This window comes from Anolis sagrei, chromosome 2, assembly GCF_037176765.1.
Source record: "Anolis sagrei isolate rAnoSag1 chromosome 2, rAnoSag1.mat, whole genome shotgun sequence".
Taxonomy (NCBI): Eukaryota; Metazoa; Chordata; class Lepidosauria; order Squamata; family Dactyloidae; genus Anolis; species Anolis sagrei.
The window spans coordinates 34,209,814-34,236,600 of record NC_090022.1 but is presented as its reverse complement, the minus strand read 5'-3'; the positions used below and the strand labels follow the sequence as shown (position 1 = coordinate 34,236,600).

Sequence of the window (26,787 nt, the reverse complement as noted above, 5' to 3'; positions counted from 1 at the left end):
TGAAATTTTCTTCTCTTCAAGGATTTTTTGAAGGGTTCTCAGCCTTTGTTGGACATTGAAGGGTCCTTTATCTGAAGATATCTTGTCAAAATGTCCATTTCCACTTTTTCAGATACTTCTACTATTCATTCTTCCATTTTTTGTGTTTCTTGTAGTTTCCACATTCATGTGTACACAATTCTTGCCACAGTTATCATCAGAATGACAAGTTTGTCATATGTCTTCAAAAGTGTTCTATCTGTTATGTTTAGTAGGAATACTTCTGGATACATGGGCACTTTTAGCATTAATACTTTTTCTATAGTTTTATGGATCTCAATCCAATTTGTTTTGCCTTCTTGCAGGACCACCACATATGAAAAAGTGATCCCATTGCTTGTTTATATTTCCAACAGATATTTTTTTCAATTGTGGCTGCATTTTGACTATTTTTACAGGTGTCATGTAGTATTGATAGAACATTTTGTTAAAGTTTTCCAACAGTTAGTAATTTCTGAATAGTTTTATTTTTTTACTTTCCAGAGGCATTCCCACTTGTCTAGACTAATCATGCAGCTAATGTTTTTAGCCCATTTCCGCATACATTCTTTGATAAATTCATCTTCCATGGATAGTTTTAGCAGCTGGGCATAAGTTATTTATTTCTTACTTGTAGTATTTTGTCAAAATCAGCCCTTTCTTCCTCAGATCCTATGTGTATACTCTTTTGGCATTGATAGTGCATTTGTGTAAATTCAAACCAGTTTGGGCTGTAGCCATGTTGGATTATTTCTGTCATTGTTTTTAGTTGGAGATTGCCTCATGTCGTCTTGAGTAAATCAACATAGTTTAACCATCTTCTGTTACTCTTGGGATCTCCACTTTGCTTAAAGGCTTCCTGAGTTGAAGTCTGTTGTGAGACAGACTTCAACTTCAAAATTTTGGTATAAAATTTTGTTTTGTGCTTTTTCAAGTGCTCATCAGAATTTTTCTAATTGGGTGTGAATTAAAGTTTGGGTCCTCTGCCACTTTCCCATAAATCAGGTATGTCTGCAAGCCAAATTTTAAATTGCACCTTCAAGAACGATGAGGCTTTGATTATCAAGATATATTCATTACCATAAACAATTTAATATAGCTGCTTCTAGGTATAGTTTTAAGTTTGGGATGGCAGGTCCTCCTCTTCGTTTAGCATCTTGTACATTTTTTCGTCTTTATTCTAGGTTTTTTCCCTCTCCAAATAAATCTGGTAATTTCAACATTCCAGTTCTTGTATACTTTTTCCTTAATATCAATTGAGATATTTTGGAACAAGAAGCATTGAGTTCTTTTTTTTTTTTTTGGATGTTCATTTTCATTGTAGCTATCCATCCTCTCCTTTTCTTTTTCTTGTAGGACACTTCATAGTTTCAACCAATCCATCTTTCTGTCCTACCATACTAAAGGTGATAATAGTTTCTAGTATGATCACCTTGCAAGCATGGGAAGAAGTTGAACAATATGGACATGAATGGACAAAATCACAAAATCTGTGCATAGGTTTGCCTCATTGTGTAGAAGCAATAATTTCAGCAGGTGTTCATTGCATAAGAAGCAACACATGCTGAAACCCCATCTTCTACATGTTTGAAGTATAGCAGCTTTCTTTCTCCTATGATACATATTTGTGTATCAAAGTTGTTGAGGAAAGTTTATGATGAATTTGGTGGCTATGATTTATCCGGAGGAGTATATCTAGAAAGTTACCTTATACTTGATACACAACTTTATATATCTTTACAAAGATGTAGGCCCTGCTAAACGCCATGGTGTTTCTCCCATGTGCTTGGAAACAAACATAATCTACATTTGGCTGTATAATTTGAAGCCAGTGTGGATCATTATACTTCCAAATGGCCCCAGATCAACCAAGATGGCAGCCTCATATACCTGGCTGAATCAATTGGGTGTCCACACAGACCAGTCAGACTGGCTCTTGGTCAGCAAGGAAGCAGTGGTGACATGAGGATGACCCATCCCCTTTCCTTCTCTGATCAGCACAATAATGATGCTCATGTGGGCAATGGATCAGACCAAATTGAACCTGATCCACCTGAATGTCCTTTGGGTATTACCCCTGATGACACTCAGGGCTTTCCTGAACTTAGTCCCCTGACTTTGCTTGCTATGGTGCATCTGTGTTTGGGATCAGAAGTCGTCTGTTATGAAGACTACTAGTTCCAGCTTCTGGGTGAATACAGGTCTTTTTTTTTACACGTGTAGACTCACCCATAATTACAAGTCTCTTTTCCTGGTCTATCCTTTTATGTACTTAAACTGATTCACAGTGTTTCAATCCTCCATATATTGTTGGATGGCAACTCCCAGCATTCCACCAGCTATGGCTGATGAGCGTTACACTCTTACAGTTTTTACAGGCTTGCACTTTGTGTAGCAGTCTAAAGTTTCAGAAGATAACTTGGAAAATTTCTTTGAGATGCTTTGGTTTGGACCATGTTCTTTGCCAGTGAGCTGCTGCCCTTCATGTATGCATACCAGAGGATCCCCCCCCCCCCCAAAATGTAATCTTGTTGTGCATTGGAAGTGTCAAATAGCTGAAGTGTCAAATAGCATTTTTGTTCCACTTTTAAAAAAAGTCTAATTGCACCCCAATCTTGAATTTTGTTCAGTGTCCTTTTGATGACCAAGGACTCAACACACAAGACTGAGTGGAGCTAGAATAACTTGGATTCTCTAACTGCAAGCACAAACCTGTGGCAACTGTTGTACTCCTTTTCATTTCTGTGCCAGCATCCCTGTTGAGTGGCCTTTCAAATCTGAACTTCAAATAGCATTTGATCTAAACATTTCCAGTTATTGTGGGGAGGGGACATGGGCAGGGAAGTGGAAGGAAGAAGGAGGGGACTTGGAACTTAAAAATAAGCTTTAAGAAAGAAAGGAAATTGCTCACTGCACAGCTCAAGAACTGCCTCTTTTCCTGAATTCCTGAGAAGGAACACTGGGAGGAGGAGAAAGAGGATGGGCTCAATAATTAGGGTGTGAGTCCAAGAATTACAGGAGATGGAGTATAGTTTAAAGGTTGGGAGTGAAATTTCTGGAGCTGAGAGGATGATTGCATGGTATCCAAGTCATAGGATTGTGAAATACCGGACACTCACTTCCTACCTTCCCATAGTTCATATTTCAATTGTTCCCACAATGTGTACAGATGGTGACTTGGATTCAGACTTTGTCATGCTTAGAATAGACCTATGGGACAAATTATGGGACATGTTATTCATGGGACAATTAATTACACACTTTAATTTCCACTGGTTTCAATAAACATGGTAAGCATGACTAAGACTGGACTCAACCATTATGCACAGAATTACTTTCTACTGGTGGAACATTTTAAGAAGTAAATATTTACTGTTGTTGTGTTCAGTAAATTGGGGTGGGGGGAGAGGGGACAAATCAACAAAAGGCATCTGTATCACAAATTATGTGGGGCAGAAGTAAAGAATGAGTAGCTCTAAATCTTCTTTCCTTTATTTCAGAATTCTGAAACAGAGGAATTGTTTTACTTTCATGTCTCTTTTGGAATCTTTTAAAACATATTTGTCATAGGAATCTTCTATTTCTTCACTTTTATGGCCTTTGTGTAAAAACTTTCCTTAAAAAATCTCTTTTCTACCATGCAAGGCTGCAATTATATTCATCTAGCATTGTTGTTGTTGTGCCTTCAAGTCAACCCTTATGGCAACCCTATCACAGGGGTTTCTTGGCAAGGTTTGTTCAGAGGGGATTTGCCTTCGCCTTCCTCTGAGACTGAGAAAGTGTGATTTGCACAAGGTCACCTGGAACTTGTCTACACAGGTTTAATAACTGTACGCATCATGCAGCTTGTTCTGGCTGTGTCCCCACTATATTCCGCTACGTCGAGTGAGTATTGCAGAGTGAACTGGATTAATCTGATTTAGCTCTACATTTTGTTGGAAATTCCAGAGCAACCACGTGGCTTCAGCAGAGTGTAGACAGTAGGACAAGGACCAATGTGGACTGGTCCACCACCCCATGGACCAACATCCCCTTTCCCCTGTGCGTATCAGCTCAGAAAAAAGGTACAGATGGAACCCGTGCCACTGCATGACAGTTGCTCTGTGGGAAGTCCTGGCCATGATGGGTACACCATGCTAACATCAGCAGAGGTGCCCACAATAGTAAGGAAAAGGGAGGGAAGATCATTCTATGGTCACCTGACATGGCCACATGGTGCTTATCCAGAGAACCCAATGAGGTCTCTTCCCGGTTGGACCATCTGGAGTCTAACCCATGGATTGGGGATGGTGTGTGTGACTGAGACTGCCACCAGAGCAATTGGCTAACATAGATGAGGCCCTAGTGGATTTTCATGTCTGAATGGGAATTTAAATGTAGTTTCCAGAGTCATTGTTGAATATTCAAACCACTACACAAAGCACACATCCAGGTGACTGTGGTTGGAGAGACTGGCTATTGGAAGGGAACCTCATATGAAATACAAATCCATCTTGATGCTTGTTGCTTAGCTAAAGTTCTGTATTGCTTCCTGGTTACCAAGGCCACTGGTGATGTTGCCACTTTGTTTCAGTTTGTAAGAAGGCACTCAGCTATGTGATCAGTGATGGGAGGATTAGTCCAGTCATTCCCCCACCTCTTCTAACAATCTCAGAGTAAGCAATGGGGCTCTTGCGTGGGAACATGGTGACTTTGAAAGCTCAAACCACTACACCACACTGGCTCCACCATTCCAGTTAATGTTGCAGTACTGGATGGGATGAAAACACCTGTAGTCCAGGTGGCCAAGACTGATTACTTTGTAAAGTTAGCATGGAACCTCAGAGTTAAATTGACGTTCTCATGACTTCCTTTCTGCCATCCTTCTCATTTACTCCCTGAAATTCCTTCCAGAGAAAATCTGGAGCATGTGCAGAAGTGCGAAACAGGAGAAATAAATCAATTTTGCATTCTTCCAATACAGCAGGCAGTTTGCTCTAGTTTTCTATCCAAATATTATGCAAAATCTAAATTTTGTCTTTCTCCCCGTCTGCATGCCCATGTGTGCTTATTTTCTCTCCCTGGTCCCAGTTGTATTTAAAGCCTGTATTTTTAATTAGCTGTTTCTGGAATTTCCTTCTCAGTGTCATGAAATGATTTTAAACTTCTCTCCCCTTATCGGTTGACCTTCCTTAGGCTTACTCCATTTCCTTCCTGACTTTACCTTTATGGGATTTAAAGTATGTCATACTGGTTGCCCTCTTCTTCCTCTATTCCACTTTTCCTCTGACCTTTTACTTGGTATTGTAACAGAGTCTGGCTCTGGTTCCTGTAGCTGATAAGAAGTTTTATCTCATATATTAGGAATGAAGACTAAAAGCAGTTGGCCAAGACTGGCTCCCACATAGGAGGCTGTCTGCACGTACAGAGTCTTTTTAAAACGGTTTCATAAGGGCAGGAATTCCACCAGAATAGCACCGAGGTTCTTTACATCTCCTTGTGTCATACTTCTTTCAACAAGAGGTGAAATGTTCACAAAAGGCCAATTGCTCCAGTGACCTAAATTTATTCATCTCCTTTATGAGTAGGAAGGTCATCAGGGACCTTTCTTTCTTGAGGAGAGAGAAAGAGGGGAGGACACTTCCACCAATTCTCATTACTTGTGGCAAGGGACTGAGCTTGTTCTTAGCATGGTGCCAGCCTTTAACAAAATGTGTGGGATCTGACACCAGAGTTTTGCTTCTCCTCCTATCAGTGAATGATAAGGAGAAGTGGAGGTGATAAAATGCTTCAGGACTTTGCCTGGGATCCATTTCCATTTCATTCCCACAAATCTCTTGGGGCTCAATGGCACAAAATTACTTGATTTGGAGAGTATTAGGCCTGCAATAGTTATTTTAACAGATATCTTCATGTTTAAAAATTGAATTTTTATATATTGGGACAATTTGAATATCTCTATTTTATTTTCCTCCAACTGACTTTTTTGTTGTTTAATGTCCTTTCTCTCAGTGAACAAGGTAAATAGAATAAAAGTCCACACTTACATTTTACTGTTTTAGTGCAGTTTGACACCACTCTAACTGCCATGTCTTAATGTTATGGAATCATGGATGTTGTAGTTCTTTAGCAATTATGACCTTGTGAAAAATCAACTTTATTTCATTTTGTGTTAAAAGCCTTGCATAAGTAAGTATAAAACTGATAAAACAGAGGGAGCACAAGCGGCTAAATAATTTTTTACCAAACAGCAGCCTCATTGTCTGTGGCTTTAATCAATTCTTCCTCTGTGCATGAGGCAGGGCATTGTGGGCAAGCATACAGATGTGGAATTGTTTGTTCTGCTCTACAGTCACACAAGATGGAGGGTTCTTCTAGGTAGTGCCATTTTGCCAGGTTGTCTTTTGATCTGCCCAATCCACTTCTGAGTGTATTCAGGGACTTCCTGAATACACTGCTAGTTCTTGGTTTGCCCTGGAGGAAGACCCCCGTGGAGGACCATTCATTTGGGATTTCCTGGTTTAGCTGCCCAGAGGGATACTCTTGCTTTTGGAGGAACAGAGTGGTGGTTCTCATGAAGCTTTTCCTTGTGAACCCTTGCTGGCTGTTGTACACTAATATGGATGTTTTCTTTAGATTTATGTTATTATAGAATTTGGTCTGATTACATGTAGTTTAATTTATTGATGTCAGGTTTAATTTACTGATGTTAGGCTTTAATATTACTTTTATATTTGGGGGTTTTCTGGGATTTTATGTTAGTATTGTATGTTTTATGTAGGCATTGAATGTTTGCCATTGTTATGTTGGAATTTGCCCTGAGTCCCTTCAGGGAAATAACAATTATTATTATTATTATTATTATTATTATTATTATTATTATTGATTTGAGTCTGCTGGGAGGCTTATAGCCATACAGTGGGTGGCTTTCACAGTGTTCAACCTTATTTCTCTCATACTTAGTAGCAACTTCCTATCACACATCAGGGTGGGGGGGGGGTAAGCGTTAGGGTTGATTAGAGTCTATCAACAGGTGTGGGTTTGAGACATTCTGTGATTATTCTACATGTTTCATTCAGTGCTATATTCACCTTTTTCGTGTGACAAACATGTGCCAAACAGGGCAGACATATCCAGCAGTTGAGCAAGACAAGGTCAGGGCTGATGCTCTTATTAATTTTGGGTCTGCAACCTTTGCACTGCCAGTAAGTTTCTGCAGGATGTTATTGCGTGCAGCTAATTTGTGCTTGGTGTTCATACATTGTTTCCTAAATGTTAGGATGGGAACAATGTTCAAGCTCTTGGCCTTCCCAGGTAACTTTCAATTTCCTGTTGGCTTCACAGTTATGAAGATAGAAAGCACACATTGTGTCTTGGCAGGATTAGGCTTTAGATGGTTATCTTTGTAGTAGCAACGAGATCTTTCAAGGCATTAGTAAGTTGGTTTTTGACAGTTTCAAAGTCTATTGCTTGTATTGTTAGACCAATTATCAGTATATATAAATCTCTTTGTGAGTGGTGACTGTAGCTGAACATTATACTATGATGCCATAGAATAAAGTGGTGACAAACTATATTAATTCTGCAGTGATAAGTACCCTGAATGTAAAACCACTGACAAGATGGGGGTGTTGATGATGCAGCAGTTCTTTTTCAATGAATTTAATCCTACCTCAACCTTTTGATATTGCGGTTAGACTTCAATGAGTGAAGAACCTTTGTTCCTGTGTATTTTTCTTTGAAAGAAAATGTGGCACCAAAGGCAGAAATATGGAAATTACAAGCATCAGTTCCTGCACTGTGAAAAAACGAAGGACAATTCAATTTGTTTCATAACTTGTTTTTGTTTTTGTGACAAGGTCCTCTTTCAGGTCCTCACCAAAAGTACTTGAGATTTTGGGGCTGCTGAAGCTCTCAGGACTCATATGGGTATATTTGTATACACAGACATCCCACGACAGTTCAGTGAATGTCCATTATTTCTGCAGAATCATGCAATCATATAATGTTGTAAAGATGAAGGAAACTGTAAGAACCATCTAGTCCACCTTCCTGCCGTACAGGAAGATAAAATTAAAAATTTCTGAAAAATGTACACCAACTTCTTTAAGGTTTAAGAAAAATCTTTGTAGATAGAAATTTCTTTACTACTTTGCTTAGCCTGACAGGAAAAAACCCAATGTGTGGCTAAAAATTGCATTATTGTCCAGAATATAGGGAAATATAATTTTGAGGTTACATTTCTTTAGATGCATTCCTAAGTGTGCTAGCTCTAGAAGCTGTAGTCCCAAAAAGTAACTTCTGAAAATGTACCTGTTGCAGAAATGGACATCAGCCCTTTCACACTGAAGGATGGACAATAATAGAAGACTGCCGTTCTTGAAAAAATTAGAATAGGGATTCTGCCCTGCTTTAGTTTAACTTTAGTGAGGTCTTTCTGCATGACTGTTTTCATTTTTGCTTTTTATTACACTACCACTTGCTGCCTTAAGTATCCCAGCAAAAATACGTAACATAAATGTTTAAAACAAAGAAATACAGTTGAGTGTTTTGCTTGTGTTGAAACTTCGCAAGAGGGGAAAGAAAAAGGGAGTGCTGGCATATTTTTCTAGTCTTGCCTCTCTGGAATGGTCTCAGTTTCAGAGTCCCCATTACAGAAACATAGGCCAAATTGGGTTCCTTTTGTTGACTGCTCACTTGACTGGACACAGAAATGGAATGGTTGCTAGCAGTGGCCCCATAAAGTCAAGGTTGAAACACATTAGCAGAATATGGGAAGCTTGGATTACTGCGGCTCATGCTGGGTACCTGGAATTCCTTCTTGCTTTTTTTTTTTCCAAAGGGTAATGCCAATAGAGCTTTGATTCCCTGTGTCTCCAGGTTTAGCAGCTTTCATTAGCTTTAATCAAAGGGTCCTTTGAAATCATGGAAACGATTTATAATGGGTTCATTTAGAGATAAGCTGAGTTGAAAAGGTACTTTTGTTGCTATGGATGTTTTAGGATAGCCCCCATCATAAGAAAAGAGTCAGGATGGTGCCACTCTGCCATTCAAGTACACTGTGGAACAGAATATGAGGAAGGGGTGAATTTATGTCATATTTTCCTTATGCCTCCTTATGTCTGTTTGGGAAATACAAGTTTGACCCCTCTGTTTGGCATATGAAACACATATTTCTCAGATACAAACAGGATAATGTTTTATAAGGTGAGGGTCGATTTTGATGCTTTGTACTGTATTTTATCAATGGCATTGGATTTTGCCAAGGCTGTGAACCGCCCTGAAGTCCCCTTTGGGGTTGAGAAGTGCAGTATACAAATACCACAAATAATAAATAATAATAATAATCAATAATAATAATCTTAAATTAAAATTGCTTTTATAAGAATTTAATTTAAAAGCAGAAGTGTGAGCATTTGAACTTCAAGTTTGTTTTTTGTTTGTTTTGCCAGCAAAAGCATTTCACAGAAGATAAACTATGGAAGTCTCAGGACACATCTACATTAACCAATTAGGTCAGTGTAAAACTGGCAGGAAGGAATTGATTTCACTGTGTGAGCAATTACATTTGAAGTCCTAGTTTAAGGCTTGGAAGGTGCACTGCTGAAGTTGGTCTTGAATAAAATCCAGTAACCACAGGATCCCTGGCTTCTCAGTCATGGAGAAATTGAAAGCCCCCACCTCCCCTCTGTTGCAATATGCAAGTGCAGATTGCAGCAGCACCTATCCCTTTATTGATTTCACCATGCGATGTGGTTTACACTTAGGCATGTTGATGCACATTATGGACTCCATTTTGAAGTATTCCCCAATTTTGCTTGTGTTGGTTGAAAGCCTCTAGTGTACGGTGTTGTGCATTTTTATGGCATGCAGCATCTAAACACTGCATGCCATGAAAAGCTGCCTTTGAAATGCATTAAGTGGTCAGTGTAAATTTCCCTTCAGTAACAAGTAGAACTTGGTGTTTGCTCTTACCACACAATTTTAGATAGTAGTATGGTTCCACTTTAACAGCTATGCCTACATTGTATGAAATCCTATTGTCTACGTTTTGGTGAGACCCAGAGATCTTGAGTTGAGAATGCTAAATAGGCCTAGCTAAATTGCAAGGATTCTGTAAAATGGAACCATGGTACTAAAAAGTCATTATGGCATTATAATTACATAGTTAAGCTGGGAGCTAAGCTCTAAGCCAGTGTTTCTCAATCTGGGGGTTGGGACCCCCGTGAGGGTCATGAAGGGGTGTCAGAGGGGTTGCCAAAGACCATTAGAAAACACAGTATTTCTTTTGGCCATGGAGGTTCTGTGTGGGAAGTTTGGCCCAATTCTATCTTTGGTGGGGTTCAGAATGCTCTTTGATTGTAGGTGAACTATAAATCCCAGCAACTACAATTCCCAAATGTCAAGGTCTATTTTTCCCCAAACTCCACCAGTGTTCACATTTGGGCATATTGAGTATTCGTGACAAGTTTGGTTCAGATCCATCATATCTGGATGGAGGTGAACTACAAGTCCAAAACTCAAGGCCAATGCCCACCAAACCCTTCCAGTGTTTTCTCTTGGTCTTGGGAGTTCTGTGTGACAAGTTTGGTTCAAGGTCTTCCTTGGTCGAGTGTAGAATGCTTTTTGATTATGAGGGAACTATAAATACCAGCAAACTACAACTTCCAAATGACAAACTCAATCCCCCCAACTCCACCAGTATTCACATTTGGGCATATCGGGTATCTGTGACAAATTGGGTTTAGTGAATGAAAATACATCCTACATATCAGATGTTTACATAACGATTCATAACAGTAGCAAAATTACAGTTAAGAAATAGCAATGAAAATTATTTTATGGTTGAGGGTCACCACAACATGAGGAACTGTACTAAGGGGTCACGGCATTAGGAAGGTTGAGAAATACTGCTCTAAATATTTATTTATTTATTTATTTATTTGTTTATTTACGGTATTTTTATGCTGCCCTTTTAACCCCAAAGGGGACTCAGAGCGGCTTACAATATATATTTTCATACAATATATTATATTATATACTACAATTTCTGAATGTTTGAAGCAGTTACTATAACAGAACCTAAAGAAATTCAATCTGCAGTGTCAATTCCTCTTATCCTTTCTCTTTTCTTTTGTAATAGCATTGACTGAGGGGTTTGTCTTTTGATTTCAACCTAAGTGATGGATTCTGGTGTTTTTTCCCCCTCAGTAATATTAATTTATATTTTCTGTTTCCAGCATTTCTCAGAAAATATCTTTGTAGTCTTGGTAGAATCTCACATATGGGAGAGCAAGGAGAGGCAACTGTGTGGAGCCAGGAAGCTGCATTTAACCCTAAGGTGACCTTAAAGGTTGCACAATTCCAAAGGAATTGCATCAAATGCCCTCTAGGCTTGGGGAGCATTTTTTACCCATTTTTAGCATCTTTGAGCCATTTTAGGTCCAAGAGAGGCCTTTTATTTTCAAAATTCTTGTTTACTTCCATTTATTAAAAAGAGCATTTACTGGGCTTCAACTGGACATGGTTGAACCAAAACCTGGGGGGGACGGGACGACATGTGCACTGTAGAATTAAAGCAGTTTGATAACACTTTCGCTGCCAAGGTTCAATGTTATGAAATCCTGCTCTTTCAATTTGGTGAGAAACTAGCCCTCACCAGCAGAGAAGACTAAAAATCTGGTAAAACTACAACCCACATGATTTCATAGCATTGAACAATGGCAGTTAAAATGACGTCAAATTAATTCTATTGTGTAGATGCATCCTGGGAGGCTTGTCTCATTCCTAGGGTATATGAGGAGGAGAGGCCTTCCAGTCAGTTCAGTTTCTGTCACTTTTCTATAGGAAACTATAGAAATGCATGGCTACTTGGATGATGACAGTGAGGTGCTAGACTGTTTTTCATGTTTGTACAACTGTCTAGTTCTGAAGAATGGTTCCCATATTCCATATTCCTATATTCCAAATGTTTTAGGCTTAAACTCCCAGAAACCCCAACCAGTTTGGCCAACAGTCAGGAATTCTGGGAGCTGAAGCCCAAAACATCTGCAAAAGCAAAGTTTGGGAAACACTTATAGAGGAATTATAGTAAAATATGTTATAGATTAGCATTTGTGAGTAATAAGGTAAGGCATGAAAGTCAGACAGGAAAGAATGGTAGAAGGCTGGAGTGTGCCGGGTGGCTGGAGAAAGCTGATTAAATATATTTCTCTAATAGTTTCTTGTCTCTTTTAAATGTTTTCTTTGCTTTATGTTCCTTTCAACCATACTTCAAATGTAAAACCTGTCTATTCTACCGTCTGCTTCCCATCATCAAATTCAAAGGTGCTACTTCCTGACTCCTGTTTCTCCCATCTCAAAAAGATGCATTCAATCAGCATTTTATTGTTTAATAAAATCTGAGCCTTCAACTATGCTGGATTACTTGATCAAACTATCCAGTGCTTTGTCAAAGCATCAAAGGAATAAATATCATAGGATATGTTAACAGCGGTTTACCATTAAAAGATACAAAAGTAAATGGTATTACCGTTGCCCCTCCACATTTGCAGTTGTGACATTTGCAAATTTTATTATTCACCAATTTGATTCAGAATGTTCTTGACAATGGAATTTGGGCAATGTTTTTAACTAGGAGACATGGATGATAATGATGATGTTGATTTTTATTGTTTCTGTTGTGGTTTTATATTGTTTTAATGCTTAATCTGTATTTTGCTATTATGTGTACTCACTTGTTGTAAACTGCTTTGAGTCGCCGATACGCTGAGAAAGGTGGTATACATATAATAAATAAATAAATAAATAAATTCTCTCTAGGAATCACCAACAAGTTATGTGATCACCCACAAGTCATGCTGGAAAGACAGAGATTTCTAGAGAAAACACTCCTTTAGGTATCTCTAGTTCTTCTATGCCATTCAATGGTCATTTTCCAGCAGAAATCAACCATAGAGTCATGCTGGAAGATGTAGAAATTCTTAGGGCCCTTCCAGAGAGGCCCAAAACGTGGGACCTGTCTTGCTTTTACCTAAGATGTTCAAACAACACCTCAGGTAAAAAAAAACAAAACAATTAATGCAGAGAAACCTGGGTTTTCCCAGTTTACTGTGCATTAATTTGACACCTGGAAAGATTCTGACCTTAAGGTAAGTTCCAGATCTTTCCAGATGTGGATCCTGTGGGGTTTGACTCCTGGAACTGCTTTCACAGTTTTGGGGGTCAACCCCCACTGTTCTTCAGGCTCCTGGAGGTTGATTTCAACTGGAAAATGACCATAGAATTGCACTGGAGAACTAGAGATCCCTAGAGGGGTGTTCTCTCTACTCCCCCCCTCCGGCCCCCCATTTCCCCCCCCAAAAAAACCCTTACTGTGATGGGAGGGGGATGTGTGTGTGCCAGCAGTGCAAGCCCCTCTTCACAGTACTTCTGACGTGAGAAAAGCACATCACAGGAGGTAGAGGGGAGGGAGGGATTTCTCTCTTGACAACTCCGGAGATCATTTTCTCACATCAGAAGTACTGTGAAGAAGGGCCTGCACTGCTGTCAGGCCCCTCCAGTAGGGTTTGGGAAAAAAATGGAGGGCTGGGGGATGGCTCCATGCAGTTGTGCCGGCCACATGACCTTGGAGGTGTCTACAGACAATGCCGGCTCTTTGGCTTAGAAATGGAGATGAGCACCAACTCCCAGAGTCGGATACAACTGGACTTAATGTCAGGGGACAACCTTTACCTACCTTTACTAACCCGCACCTCCCCCAAGAGAAAGCCTGGGTTTGTGGGAGGGAGACTGGGGACTGAAACCCAGGAGTTTTGGGGCAGCGTTGAAGGGCCCTTAGAGAGGTGTTCTCTTAGGCAAAAAAAATAGCGATTTATTTATTTGTGGGTTTTCACTTTCGCAGGAGTTCCATGTCCCTAAGCCCAGCAAATGTGGAGAACTGACCATACTATAAAATGCAGTCAGAGGAAGTAAAGGTGATTCTGTTGACACATTCGAGGTTCCTGTAAAATTTCATGCATGGCAAAGGAGAGATGCAAATGATGGGAACACCATTTGGATCCAGGCCAATTACAAACAAACATTTATTTTCAGCCTATAACACATGTAACTGCCCAAGGCTATATTGGTTAACATTTGATAATCTCCATGAAGGGCCATGAAATAATTAACTTCCTAGTTATCGTATTTGGCTTCATCAAGGCAACTCGGAGTCACTGTAGAAACTGTTCTCTCTCCCCCCACATACTCAAACTTTCCTGAAACTGCACTGGATTTGCTTTCATTGTCACATGCCACATTTAATAGTGCAAAATGCCTTCTATTCTGAAGGACAAGTTAATGTGGAAATGAAAGGGATTAGTGTGGCTAAGAAGTGATTGCCTTCTTTCATTTTCTCAGTTTAACATAACAATACTTGTGGACACAGGGATTATATATATATAGTGTTGAGTTGCCATACTGACTTGGGTAGCCAGGGTTTTTTTGGGATTCCAGGCCTGCCACCTTGTGCCTGTTTGGGGCATTCACTGCCTGTCCCAGATTCTTAGAAGCATTTACTTAATAATTTACTTAAAAGGTATTTCTGGCCTTTATAGTTTCCAAGATTTAAGGGAATTGTGGAAAATATTCTTCTCAATCATCCAGGAATGACAATCTTGTGCTTCTCTATTGCCAGTGTGAAGACTGGCAGACAGCTATTGGAAATAAAAGAAGAAAATAAAATTTCTCCACTGTGTAATTCATTCTAGCAAAAAATGGTCCTCCAGATGTTTTTGGGCCACTCTGCAGAATGATAGCAGTTCAAAACCACATTAACTGACATGGCTCCATCCTATGGATGCTGTGGAATCCTGTGATTTGTAGCTTGGTGATGCACCAGCACTATTTGACAAAGAAGGCTAAAGAACTTGTGAAACCACAGCATTGAGCCATGGCAGTATAGATGTGTCTCTATAGACACAACACACTGCAGAATTAAATCAGCTTGACACCACTGTGACTGTGATGGGTCCATTCCATAGAATACTGGGGTTTATAGTTTGTTGTGCCACCAAAACACCCGACAGAAATGGTAAATATCTCACAAAACTACACATCCCAGAATTCTATAGCACTGAGCTATTATAGTTCACATGGTGTCAAACTGCTATAATTCTGCAGTGTGGATGCAACCTTAGCTAGAGTAGTCAGCGGTGAAGCAGAATGCGAACTGCAGCCCAACAACCTCATTTGCCAAACTGACAGGCATTAAAAGTCCCACTTTTGATATCAAATGGCAATACAATTATTGATACTAATCAAGTTTGGGTTGGGAGCTCTGTCTTAAAGGAATGGTGATTGACTCTTTCTTTTTTAAAAAAAACCTACAGGACATGCAAAAAATCACAGGAAGTTTAAGAGGAGAAGCAAAACAGGACAGTGGCCTCCTAATACCATGTTGTCTGATATACAGTCATTGAAACACAGCTTAGTCTCAGAACAGTTTCCTGCAACCAATAAAAACAAGACAAGCAGTATCAGAGGAAAGAACACACGCCGAAGAACCAAACGCTTTCTCTCCTATCCTCGATATGTGGAAGTAATGGTAGTGGCAGATAGCCGAATGGTTGCTTACCATGGAGCCAACCTCGAGCACTACATTTTGACATTAATGTCCATAGTAAGTACAAAAATCAAGGATGATGTATTACATTGGGGTAGATTTTACATAGCTGTTATTAGAATCTAATCCCCAGCTTCTTCAGCTTTTTCATTCGTGACCCCTTTTGGTCAGAGAAATGTTTACATGACCCTGGGTATATAGTAGTATAAAAACCAGAAATTTACTGATAACAAATCATCATTTCGAGACTTGCTGAACAGGCTGTTTTTCCTTTTTATTAAGTACAGCTGGAGCATCTTCTATAGAGTCTATCGTAAATACTACACAACAAATTTGTGTAAATGTCTAAAACAGACATGAGTGAGGCTCAGAAAACTTTTGCCGATTTTTGGGACACCAATATTGAGTTAAGGGGACCCCATTTATGTTCAGGACTCACAGTTTGAGAAGCGGTGGTGTAATCAATGCATCAGATATTCCAGCAGGTTACATCAAAACTAGTATTTCCTGTATATTTCAAAGCTTCCAGCTTCCCACCCCAGCAGATGCTGGGATGGGAGGCAGGAGTGGAGGGGGCGTCAGTGCGTTGTCACTTTGCCTGATGTGAAAGTAAGTACAGGGGATAAGGCCGGCAGCTTGTCACAGCCAGGAGCCACCACGACAGAGGGGACATCTAGGGCAGCTGCCCAGCTGCACCAAACCATGTAGATTTCCATTATTGGTAAATGCTGAAACAAGCTGGGTATATTTTACTTAAAGAAGAGAAGACATGACAGCCATATTTAATTGAAAATGAGGTGGGAGCAAGCTTGCTTTCTGGTGCTCTGTAGACTAGGAAAAGTAGCAATGGATTCAAAAGACTCTGTCTGAATATTGGGAAGAACTTTCTGATGGTAAGAACTGATCAAAGGTGGAAAATGCTTCCTAGAATTGTGGTGAAGTCTCCTTCTCTGGGATTTAAACAAAGGCTGGATGGCCTTGGATCCAGGCCAATTACAGGCCAATGTATTTGCTCCTATGGCAGAGGGCTGGACTAGATGGCCCTTACGGTTTCTTCCAGCTTTTTGATTTTGTGATTCTATGAGATGCTTTCTATTAGCAGTTATGTAGGGCAAGCAATGATTGAATCTGGCTCCATGCTCAGGGCACTTCCAGTTATAAAATCTGTGTTTTATAAAGGAGGCAAAAAAATCCCAGGACCTTTCAGTCCTGGGAAATGGTCCCTCACCATCCTTTGTTGCAGATCAAGATGAAAGGTAGATGGGGGACATCCAGCAGAAGATTATTTTTTTTAAAAAAAATATCAATCTGTTATTTCGCTGGACCTCATATGTGCACATGCAAATATCTTAATGAAAACACAAGCAGATTCACATGTGTGCATATGAGTCCAGTGTGTAATGGAGTGAATTTTTAAAAAACCTTCTGTCAGATCTCTCTTCACCCAATTGTTAATTCAAGCTCTGTTTAATATTATAAAGTTTTAAAGAAAGAGTTTCAGAGAGTTCTAATTGTTTTCCATTCTGCTTCCCTTGAGCTACCTGTGTGTCCATGGCTCCATGTTTTGACAGCCTGATCAGCTGAACAGCTGTTTGGGGCTTTTAAAAAGCACAAGTATGCTGGAGCAGTCCACACAGAGGGAAGGAAATTGAAGCATGTGTTTTGCATGACTACAGGGATATACAGTCATGCAAAAGTTCACATTTTTCAGGTGGAATTGTGTTTTAAGTGTACCTTTTTAACTCATGCTTTTCAGCTATTAACCCAATTCCACTCGCACTTTGTCTAAAGATCATTTACCCACCCACTCACCTCACGTTTAAGTCACTTTCGGGGTTTTAGCCATGTGTAGAAGGGCCCTCGGCTACATTTCTTTAGCAGGAACCAGCAAAACTGACAATTGCTTTCAAATCCAGCAAAGATGTCTTGTTTTATTTCTGGCTGAGCAGAACCCATCCTTTGCTATTGGGCCTACAAAGTTCTTATGTCCAGAATTAAATCAGGGTCTAGGAGTGAACATCTTCAGTGTTTTATGGGGTGGGGGTAGGGGCATTGTTACTTCCTTGCTAGCTTGTATGATTATAAACACTAACTTAAAGTTTTTATTTCCAGGTAGCATCTATATATAAAGATCCAAGCATTGGCAATTTAATTAATATTGTTGTTGTGAAGTTAGCTGTCATTCCTAATGAACAGGTAATTACTTTTCAGATTGTGTCTTACTTTCCTCATCCACACCCTTCACACATTTTATCTCCTTGACATATCTCTAGTGACTTCTTATCGTTAATTATTCTTTCAAGTACATCCCTTTGCAACTGGAAAAACACAGTGTGCTCTGCCCAAAGGATCACCAAGACCTGGCTGGATAAGGCAGGCAGCTAGTGTTTTGATTGCCTCTGATATTGGTGGTAGTTAGGAAATTATTTGCTAATCTATTTATCTTAATTTGCTGTCTTATGTCTGCCGTTTTTTATGTTGTACTGTTTTAATTGCAGATTTGTTTCGTATGCTTTTATTTTGGTCTTATTGGTATCTGTTGTCAGCCCAAAAAGTGACATGCAAAAATGTACAGTCAGCCTTCTGAATACAAGGATTCTGTATCCACGAGTTCAACTGTTCATGGCTTGATAATATTCCTAATTTGCCAAAGCAAACTTTGATTTTTTTTTCACTTTATATAAGGATCACAATTTTATGCCATTGACTATAATGAGACTTGAGATCTGCTGGTGTTTGCACCCTGGAACCAAATCCCAATGGATGCCAAGGCCCCATTATAATAGTACTTGTAATGGATCTTACTTCTGAGTAGATATTCCTTAATGATCTAGAATGGTATAGTGCTTTGAATGTCAGATTAAGACTCCAAGAGATCAGAGTTTGAATCCTCGCTTAGCTATGAAAACCCATTGGGTGATCCTGGGCAAGTCACACTCTCTCACCTTAGAGAAAGGCAAGGGTAAAACAAAATTGAAGAAACCTTTCAAAGGCAGAAAAGGGATAAGTGGAGAATGGTAGTTTATAAGAAGTTGTAATACTTTTTGTCTGTTTGAACCTAGGATGGTCCTTCCATATCTTACAATGCTCAGACGACACTAAAAAACTTTTGCCAATGGCAGCAAACCCAAAACCATCCAAATGAAGACAATCCAGAGAAACATGACACGGCTGTATTAGTGACAAGGTATGTTCTGGGCAGATGGTTGTCTTGGTGCGAATGAAATAGCAGTATGATTGCTGAATTGTATAATGTGTTGTGTAGAACATACAATCGAAGTGTTATGGCATAAAAATTAGCATTTGGGTTATGGTGAATGGATGTGAACCAATGTTTCAGCTCCCATTTGTGATCCACAGTATTTAAATTTCTTAGAAAACAACTCTGACAACCGTGTTTTCAAAACTGAAAGGTCTGTTGCAAAGAGTTTAAAGTCAGGGGAGGAAGTGGCTTCAAGAATACACAATCATTTCCATTTCAGTTGTGACTAACATGTACACATTCTTTTCCATTTTTGCTCCAATTCCCGGTCAATTGCAAAATTCATTTTAGATGTGTGAATTTTTAAAAGGGGGTTTATCAGTAGGGTAGGTGGGTAAGTGCTGCTGAAGTGCAAGTGTTGGTTTGTGGGTGGAAGGAAACCACATGTACAAGTTGTAGTGCTTTCAGTTGATACTTCTAGATTATGGTTGTAAAATGGAAAAAAATACTATAACTGGTTATCCCTGTAGAAAGTTCTAAACCTATCCAGTATCATAGCATACACTGATGACTTAAGATAACAATGCTATGTTTTTAATTGTAAACAAAAGCAGCATCTGAATTGTATTGTGTTGGCAATATTATAAGATGCCTGTGAAATAAAAGATACTGTCAGATGAATGACTCCAAGTCTGGGTAGATCCCCTGGGGACTGGAAACCTTGTTAACTACCCTAAGGATTAGTGCATATGTGGTTCTTCCCATCTTTCTGAATTAGAGGTCCCATTATGTCTAATCATTAGTTTGTTGGCTAGGAGTGCCATGCTAGGGGAAAAACATAACGGATTTGATTCCAGATCTCACTGAAAAGGGAGAGGATAAGGTAGATATTAGATAGTTCCATTGCTGATCATCTGAAATTTATCACGAAAATGTAGAAATAACTAGGGCTATGCACATTTCTGTTTTTGAAAATGTGCTCCGTATGGTTAAGAGAATTTGGCTGCAGAATCCATGAAAATGAACCAGGTGGGGAGTAGCCAAAGTCTTAGCTGGAATAGATCACAGCAGCCAGATCTTTTCAACTAATAGGGGCTAATAGAGACCAATAAGGCTGAGTGAGTGGCACTGACTATACCTGAGGTGGACGCGATGGTGTGTAGGCAGAGCAGCCTTACTAATCAGGAAAGCTGCTGCTTCTCCTTTACTTTATACCCCAATCGCCTCCTCCATTCTGTCCCAAAGTGCCCCCCCCCCCCCCCGCACCTGCTTGAGGCAAACGGGAACCTGCTTTTTCAGCAGCACTTTGTGCTACACAATCATTGATGAAGTCTTGTGCTACCTTCCTAGTCATGATGAGAGTTCAGGTTTTTCTCTCTGTATGTTTCTCATTTTCTTTCTCAACTAATTAGAGACCTTGATGATTGTGTTCATTCTCCTTCCCTCTTGTGGGGTGTGCACTTTGGACTTCAATTCCCAGAACCCCCTTTTGTGGTTTTTTTTTAAAATGGTATGGTAAAAACGTTTTCCAAAATATTAGCAGATTGGTGAAACATTCTGAAAGTTGGCAGGCTTGCAGAAGTAAGCCAACAAGTGAGGCAAGTTTCATGTTGATAAGCCTAAAAATGAAGGAGAAATGAGCCTCTAAAGTGTGTAGCAATGGACCAAATCTCTTCAGCATGAAAACAGAAACCCCTCCTGAATTTAGAAAGTTCCCTAAAAACAAAATAGGAGGCAACTGAAAACCGGACACCAAAAATTGCATCGTTTGTTTTTTTTTAATTGCACACCCCTAAAAACAACCTTTTAGTTGTTCCTTCATTACCGTGATAAATTTCAGATCATCAGTGGTTGAAAGCAAATCAGAGGTCTTCCAAGTTTTATGTTGGTTCTTCTGATGCTGGAAACAAAATTTCAACTGTCTTTTGAAAAATGCAAATTAGATGTTACACTGTTAGGCGTCTTGAACATTTGGGACTCAACAGGTTATATATAGACAGAAACTGAAAAATAAGTGTCTGGCAATAAACCCAGTATGTTTTGGATATTGGTTAAATTGTGCATATTGATTGTTTATTCTAATTGATGGAAATTAAAAGCATCGTCTGTTTGCTTTCAGACAGGATATTTGCAGAGCTCACGACAAATGTGATACTTTAGGTAAGCTTAATCTCCTTTTGCTTACTCTTTAAGGTAACTATATTAACATGTTCTTGACAGAATGTTCTGTGTCTTAATTTAGACTACAAACTTTATTTTGTTCTGCTTTTGGTTTCCCAGGTCTGGCTGAGTTGGGCACAGTCTGTGATCCATACCGGAGCTGTTCAATTAGTGAAGACAGTGGACTAAGTACTGCTTTTACGATTGCACATGAACTTGGCCATGTGTATGTTCTGTAACATTACCAATAAATTTACAGCAACATTGGACTATATAACAAGCCTGTAATGTGCATGCCGTATAAATTGCATGATAAAAAACTTATTGTGGGGCAGGAAATTGGTACACTGGAGTCAGGCCTGTAGCTGGGGGGGGGGGGGCTTGAGGGACTTCAGCTCCCCCTCTGAAATTCTCAGAGTGGTCCGCAAGAAGGCCTTACTGGTACATTACCATGATCTGATCACCATGCTCAGTATATCCCATATGCATGGAGGTATTGGGATAATGATACAAAAGGTTTGCTAGGGTAGATCCTGAGCCCCCCCCCCCCCCCCAGAACCAAACTCACACACACCCCCACCACCCCCCGAATCAAAATCCTGGCTACGGGCCTGACTGGAGTAGCACTGTGGACTTGAATCCTGTCTTTCCTCCTATAAACAGGAGAGAATTCAATGTCTGCACAGCAACGCTTTCCTGCTCTTTCCTTTCCTGTCCCACCCCAGGGCATTGCAGGAAGTCCTTTGGGAATGGAGTGGGATCTAATATAAGAGAATGAACATTGGGATGGAGTTGGCAAGAATGCGTTTTCCACAGGGTTGTAGGAAGAATGTAGGATCCAAACCACATATGTTTTCTGAATTTGAAATTATTATATTACTGTGAAGTACTTTTTGCTTCAAAAGCAGGTAATTAAGCTTCATATTTTCAGTGTATTTTATTGGCAATGTATCTGACTACATGACAAGTTGATGACCTATAGATATAAACCCAATGTCATTTTAATATTCAACTATTGCACAATAGGACTTCCTTTTCCCCTTCACAACACTCCATGCTGTTGCAAATGTGCTCAGGAGATTTCCCCTTCCCTCTTGTTTGGTTTTGAGAATGCTCAGGAGTGGTATCTTGGGGATAAATACAGTTCCATCAGAGGAACAACCCCAGTGGATCCCATTCATAGTGTCCAGCCACAAGATGGGCCATTTTTATTTATATATATATATATATATATATATATATATATATATATTACATTGTTCTCTGAAATTCTTTTCAGTTCTGAATATATATGATAATAAAACAAACAACTAGTAATGATAAAACAAACAACCATGAAAAAGAAAGGATAATAGCAGGTAGTCACTTGTTGATTTGTTTTTGTGAGGTGTTTAACATTTTAACTCATTGAAGATTATATATCTATGCCCTGAAGTAGGAGTGTCACATTTAGAGACTTAAGATGTTGGGCATTCCATCTTCTAGGCAAACTTCCACTGCACTTTATTTAATTGAATATGAAACTTCATTGGAGATTTGTGTCATACCCTCAAGGCCTACACATGTTTTCTAACCTTAAGTGCTTGAGCAATAATCATAAAAATTAAATTCTCATTTGCGCACTTAGCTTTACTTTGAATTGTTGCATAAAATTTAGGGAGTGCATCGTAATTATTTGATTTTGAAAACATAAAAACACGAATCTCTGAAATATTTTAATAGCAATGATTTTAGATGGCTCTCAAAACTTTGCATGATTTAAGTTTCATTTGTAGTAGCTAAATCATCATCTGGAGCTCACTGAAGTTCATTCTGTGTTTTCAAAATCATCTGTAGTCTCAGCTGTCATCATCTATTCTTTATCTCAAATGTTGCCAGTGATGCAAAGACAGTAGATAAATTGTTTGGAAGTAAAATGCAAACTTGTTGAATGCAGTCTCTTATACAAGAAGCACTTTGAATAGTATGGAATCATGCAGCAGGAGCTATTAATGCCTAGCTATGTCTGCAGTGCAAATTTATGGTGCATTTCTGGCAGAGTTTATCTATCTAGAAAGCTGTCTTCTGTCTTCTACTTTACCAAGCATCGCTATCTCTGTTGGTGAGTCATAATGTCTCATGATACGTCCAAACTACGACACTCTCTGTTCAGTCATCTTGGCTCCCAGGGAGAGTTCAGACCCATTTATTTGTTTTTAGCAGCTCCCTCTATTTATTTATTTATTTATTTATTTATTTATTTACAACATTTCTATTTCTCCTTTTTCCACCCCGAAGGGAACTCAAGGTGGTTTACACATAGGCAACTATTTGATGCCGTAAAACGATATACAATTAAAATAAAGATTTAAATAGAATTTTAAAAAATACATTAAAACAATTAAAAACATTTAAGACAATATCTCCACAATTAATCACATAATCCTCAAGTGTAATCTAGGCCATTCCAATAGTCATTGCACATCATTCCATATCTATCTATTGCACAAGTTCTCCAAAGGCTTGGTCACATGTTTTCACTCTCTTACAGAAGGTCAGGAGGGAGGGGTCTGATCTAATATCCCTGAGGGAGAATTCCACAGCTGAGGGGCCACCACTGAGAGGGTCCTGTCTCTCGTCCCTGCCAATTGTTCCTGTGAAGGCGGCGCAAGTGAGAGCAGGGCCTCCCCAGGCGATCTTAAACTCCACAGAGCTCTTGAAAAGCACTATATTCTAAATGAATTGATTTCTTTTCCCCATTACTAACCAAAACTATACATAGTTTGGACAATCTTTGCCATACTTCAGGATCCTACCAAGTTCTTGTCTTCTTCTGATTTCTTGACTCCAATGTCCATTCTAATTAATGACTGGGTGAAGGTATGGAAAATCTTGAACTATTTCAATATCTTCAGTAATAGCCACAAGCCATTTATACAACTGCATGGGTAAACTACAAAAAATATAATATATAAAACAAATACTATATGAAGAGAACAGGGATGAGAAAAGTTGAGTTCTTGCAAAATTGCTGAGCTATAATGTTCTAAACAATGTAACAAGTTCTTTTGCAGTGACCCATTTTGCATGTGTTTCCCCTCCTAAAATTGCTGATTTTCCGTGTTTTCATTTGGATTTCTGTTGGTAGTTTGTAGGGATCAGGTCCTACATACAGTTTGCAGATTTTGTTCATTTCATTGGTAGTGACTGGGGTTAGAAACCACCCTAAACAGGAAGCTTTTTTTTTTTTTTTTTTTTTGCTCTTTTAGCAGAGTGCAGAATTTGTTCATTGGAGTCAAGCTTAATGGAAATGTAAACTCAACAGCCTTCAAATTTAGGATCACATCAGGTCATTTCCTCTCTTCCACTTCAAGTAGCACAGCAGCTTAAGCTGTTCGGTCTCTGTGGCATATTTGCAACATTCTTTTATATATCATGTGCTGCAAACCCCATAGGTGGTTTTTTTATTTAAAAAAAGATACTGATATTGATGCTTGATGGCATGTAGTAATTGCACCACATTAAGAAGGGGAGCCAAATTCATCCCTGGAGTATAATTGTCCCTGGAGACTAACTCTGTATAATAGATGATAGCAGGAATATAATGTACACGGATGACTTAAGCTGAGAGTTCTGCTTCATTAGAAAACTTTGCTACGAGAAACTTATACTCAATTTTGTTTCAATGCAAGTGGATTTACAGTCATGACAAATAGGCATTTAGTTGTCCCCAACAGGAATTGGGGGACCCTGAGGGTCATACATCAAAGAAGGGATCCGCATTTGAAAGCACTTCAAGATTAAAAAGGGGACTATTTCCTTGCACCCTGATACTGTAGGGCACATGTGGACAAAGTATGCCCTCAGATACTATTTTTTGGCCTCTCAAACCTTCACCAGTCCTTAAAGTTTCCTCCCAACATTATTATGTTTGGCATTTTCAACCACCTTTTATCCCCAAGCAATACAAAAAGCCCTCCAAATATATAGAAAAATGCAAACATATGCCCACCCACACAAATACTCTACAGTTTCATAGCACCTCAGAAACCTTCATTTTGCCCTGAAGGACCTGTCAAAATGGTGTCAGGAAATGATGCAATGGTACTTACTGTTGACAGTTTGGAAAGAACTGCAGAAGAAAACAGGGTTATTTAGGCTTTGCTGAGAGGGAGCATGCAACCCACAGACAGTTGTCCACCTCAGCCATAAGGGAAAAGCTTTATTCTCTAAGGTTACTGAGTGAGTGAATAAAAGGGAAATCAAGGAATAGTGATTCACGACCATCAGTGAATTGACAGCAAGTGCAGGTACCTCTTACACACTGACCAACATATGACATGAACCAGCATGTTATTAAAAATGTGGTGGTGTTTTTTAATAACTATTAGGCCAGAAGAAAGAATAGAAAAACAATGTAACAGAAAGGAAGAACGTAACTATATATGAATGTCTCCAATCCAAAGGACAGGAAATCACCACAATGGGAAGGGTGGAAGGAGGAAGGGCATAGTCAAATACAATTACTGTAGATGTTAGGTAGTATTGTACTGGTCCATATATAGGTAAAGGTAAAGGTTTCCCCTTGACATTAAGTCTAGTCATGTCCGACTCTGGGGGATAGTACTCATTTCCATTTCTAACCTGAAGAGCCAGCATTGTCCGTAGATGCCTCCAAGGTCGTGGCTGGCATGACTGCATGGAGTGTCATTACCTTCTCGCTGAAGCGGTACCTATTGATCTCACATTTGCATGTTTCCAAACTGCTAGGTTGGTAGAAGCTGGCACTAACAAAGGGTTTAACACATTGCACCACCGGGGGTTCTGGTCTGTGTATATGTGTGAGTGTGTGTGTGCGCAAGCGCATGCCAAATTAAAAAAAAATATAACATGCATGATTTCATAGCATTAAACCATGACAATTTAAAAAAAATGTGCAGGGTTTTTTTTAACATGGGATAAATCTGCAATCACAGGTTCATCCAGGACTATATTGCATATTGCAAATTTAAAGATGGAATTAGATTGGCTCTTATAAGGTGTATTTCTCTGTATGTGGCCGCATGTGTCTGCGTGTCATCAAAAATAGCCATGCATGTCAGTGCTGACACGCATGTCATAGGTTCACCATCACGGGACTAGGGAGTCGTTTGGATGCCCCAGATTAATGCATCATTACACTGCATTATGTGTTGGTGTAGATGGGCCCAAAGACTGCTGTTAGGAGTTGTCTGTATGCTATATAAAAGAGCTATTCTTAGTGATTTTTCAAAGAGAGGTAATCTGATCTATTCTTTATAGTGCTACATATTAAAATGGTATACATGGGCATGAATTAGAGGTCCAATGTTTTAAACATTTTAAACAGGACCTGGCTAGATTCTATAAAACTTGTTGCTGGCAGCATGCTGTATTGTTTGCTATCTGTGAGTCAGTAGAAAGTCTTCATTTGAAAAATCCTTTCCATCCTCTTGACTTCTAAAACCTAGAAATGTATCTTTACCTTTCTTGAGAGCAAACCTTTTTTTTAAAAAAAATGTAAAATATCTTTGCTCCCAAATGTAAATCCTTGAATCCAAACAAATAGTTGAATCTGTGAATTGTTTTAAATCTTCACAGAATATGAAAGCACAAATGGGCTATTGAGTTGTATTTGTTTACTGCTCACTTCCCTTTCGAATAATAAACACATCACTTCAGCTAACTAATTCCATAAGTGCTTTTAAGACTCATTGATTTTAGCAAACTATATGCTTAAATCTTTTCAACTGAAATCCATGATATTTTGACTTTGGCAGGGTTGTACCTTTAATTGCCTTCTTTCTAAAATTCAAGTTAACACAGT

General features: G+C 39.2%; 1 protein-coding gene across 7 annotated transcripts in view; it reads left to right on the top strand.

Annotated features, from left to right (window-relative positions):
• Positions 1-26,787, top strand: part of ADAMTS9 (ADAM metallopeptidase with thrombospondin type 1 motif 9) — a 170,831-nt gene that overhangs the window by 15,176 nt on the left and 128,868 nt on the right. For all 7 annotated transcript variants that reach the window (XR_010909137.1, XR_009630845.2, XM_067463451.1 and 4 more), the window contains 5 exons: positions 15,369-15,658; positions 17,714-17,797; positions 18,664-18,788; positions 20,923-20,963; positions 21,084-21,189. Coding sequence is in view for 5 of the 7 variants with exons in the window: in XM_067463451.1 (XP_067319552.1) it covers positions 15,369-15,658; positions 17,714-17,797; positions 18,664-18,788; positions 20,923-20,963; positions 21,084-21,189 (646 nt within the window). In the remaining 2 variants the exon portion in view is untranslated. The remainder of the gene's footprint in view (positions 1-15,368; positions 15,659-17,713; positions 17,798-18,663; positions 18,789-20,922; positions 20,964-21,083; positions 21,190-26,787) is intronic.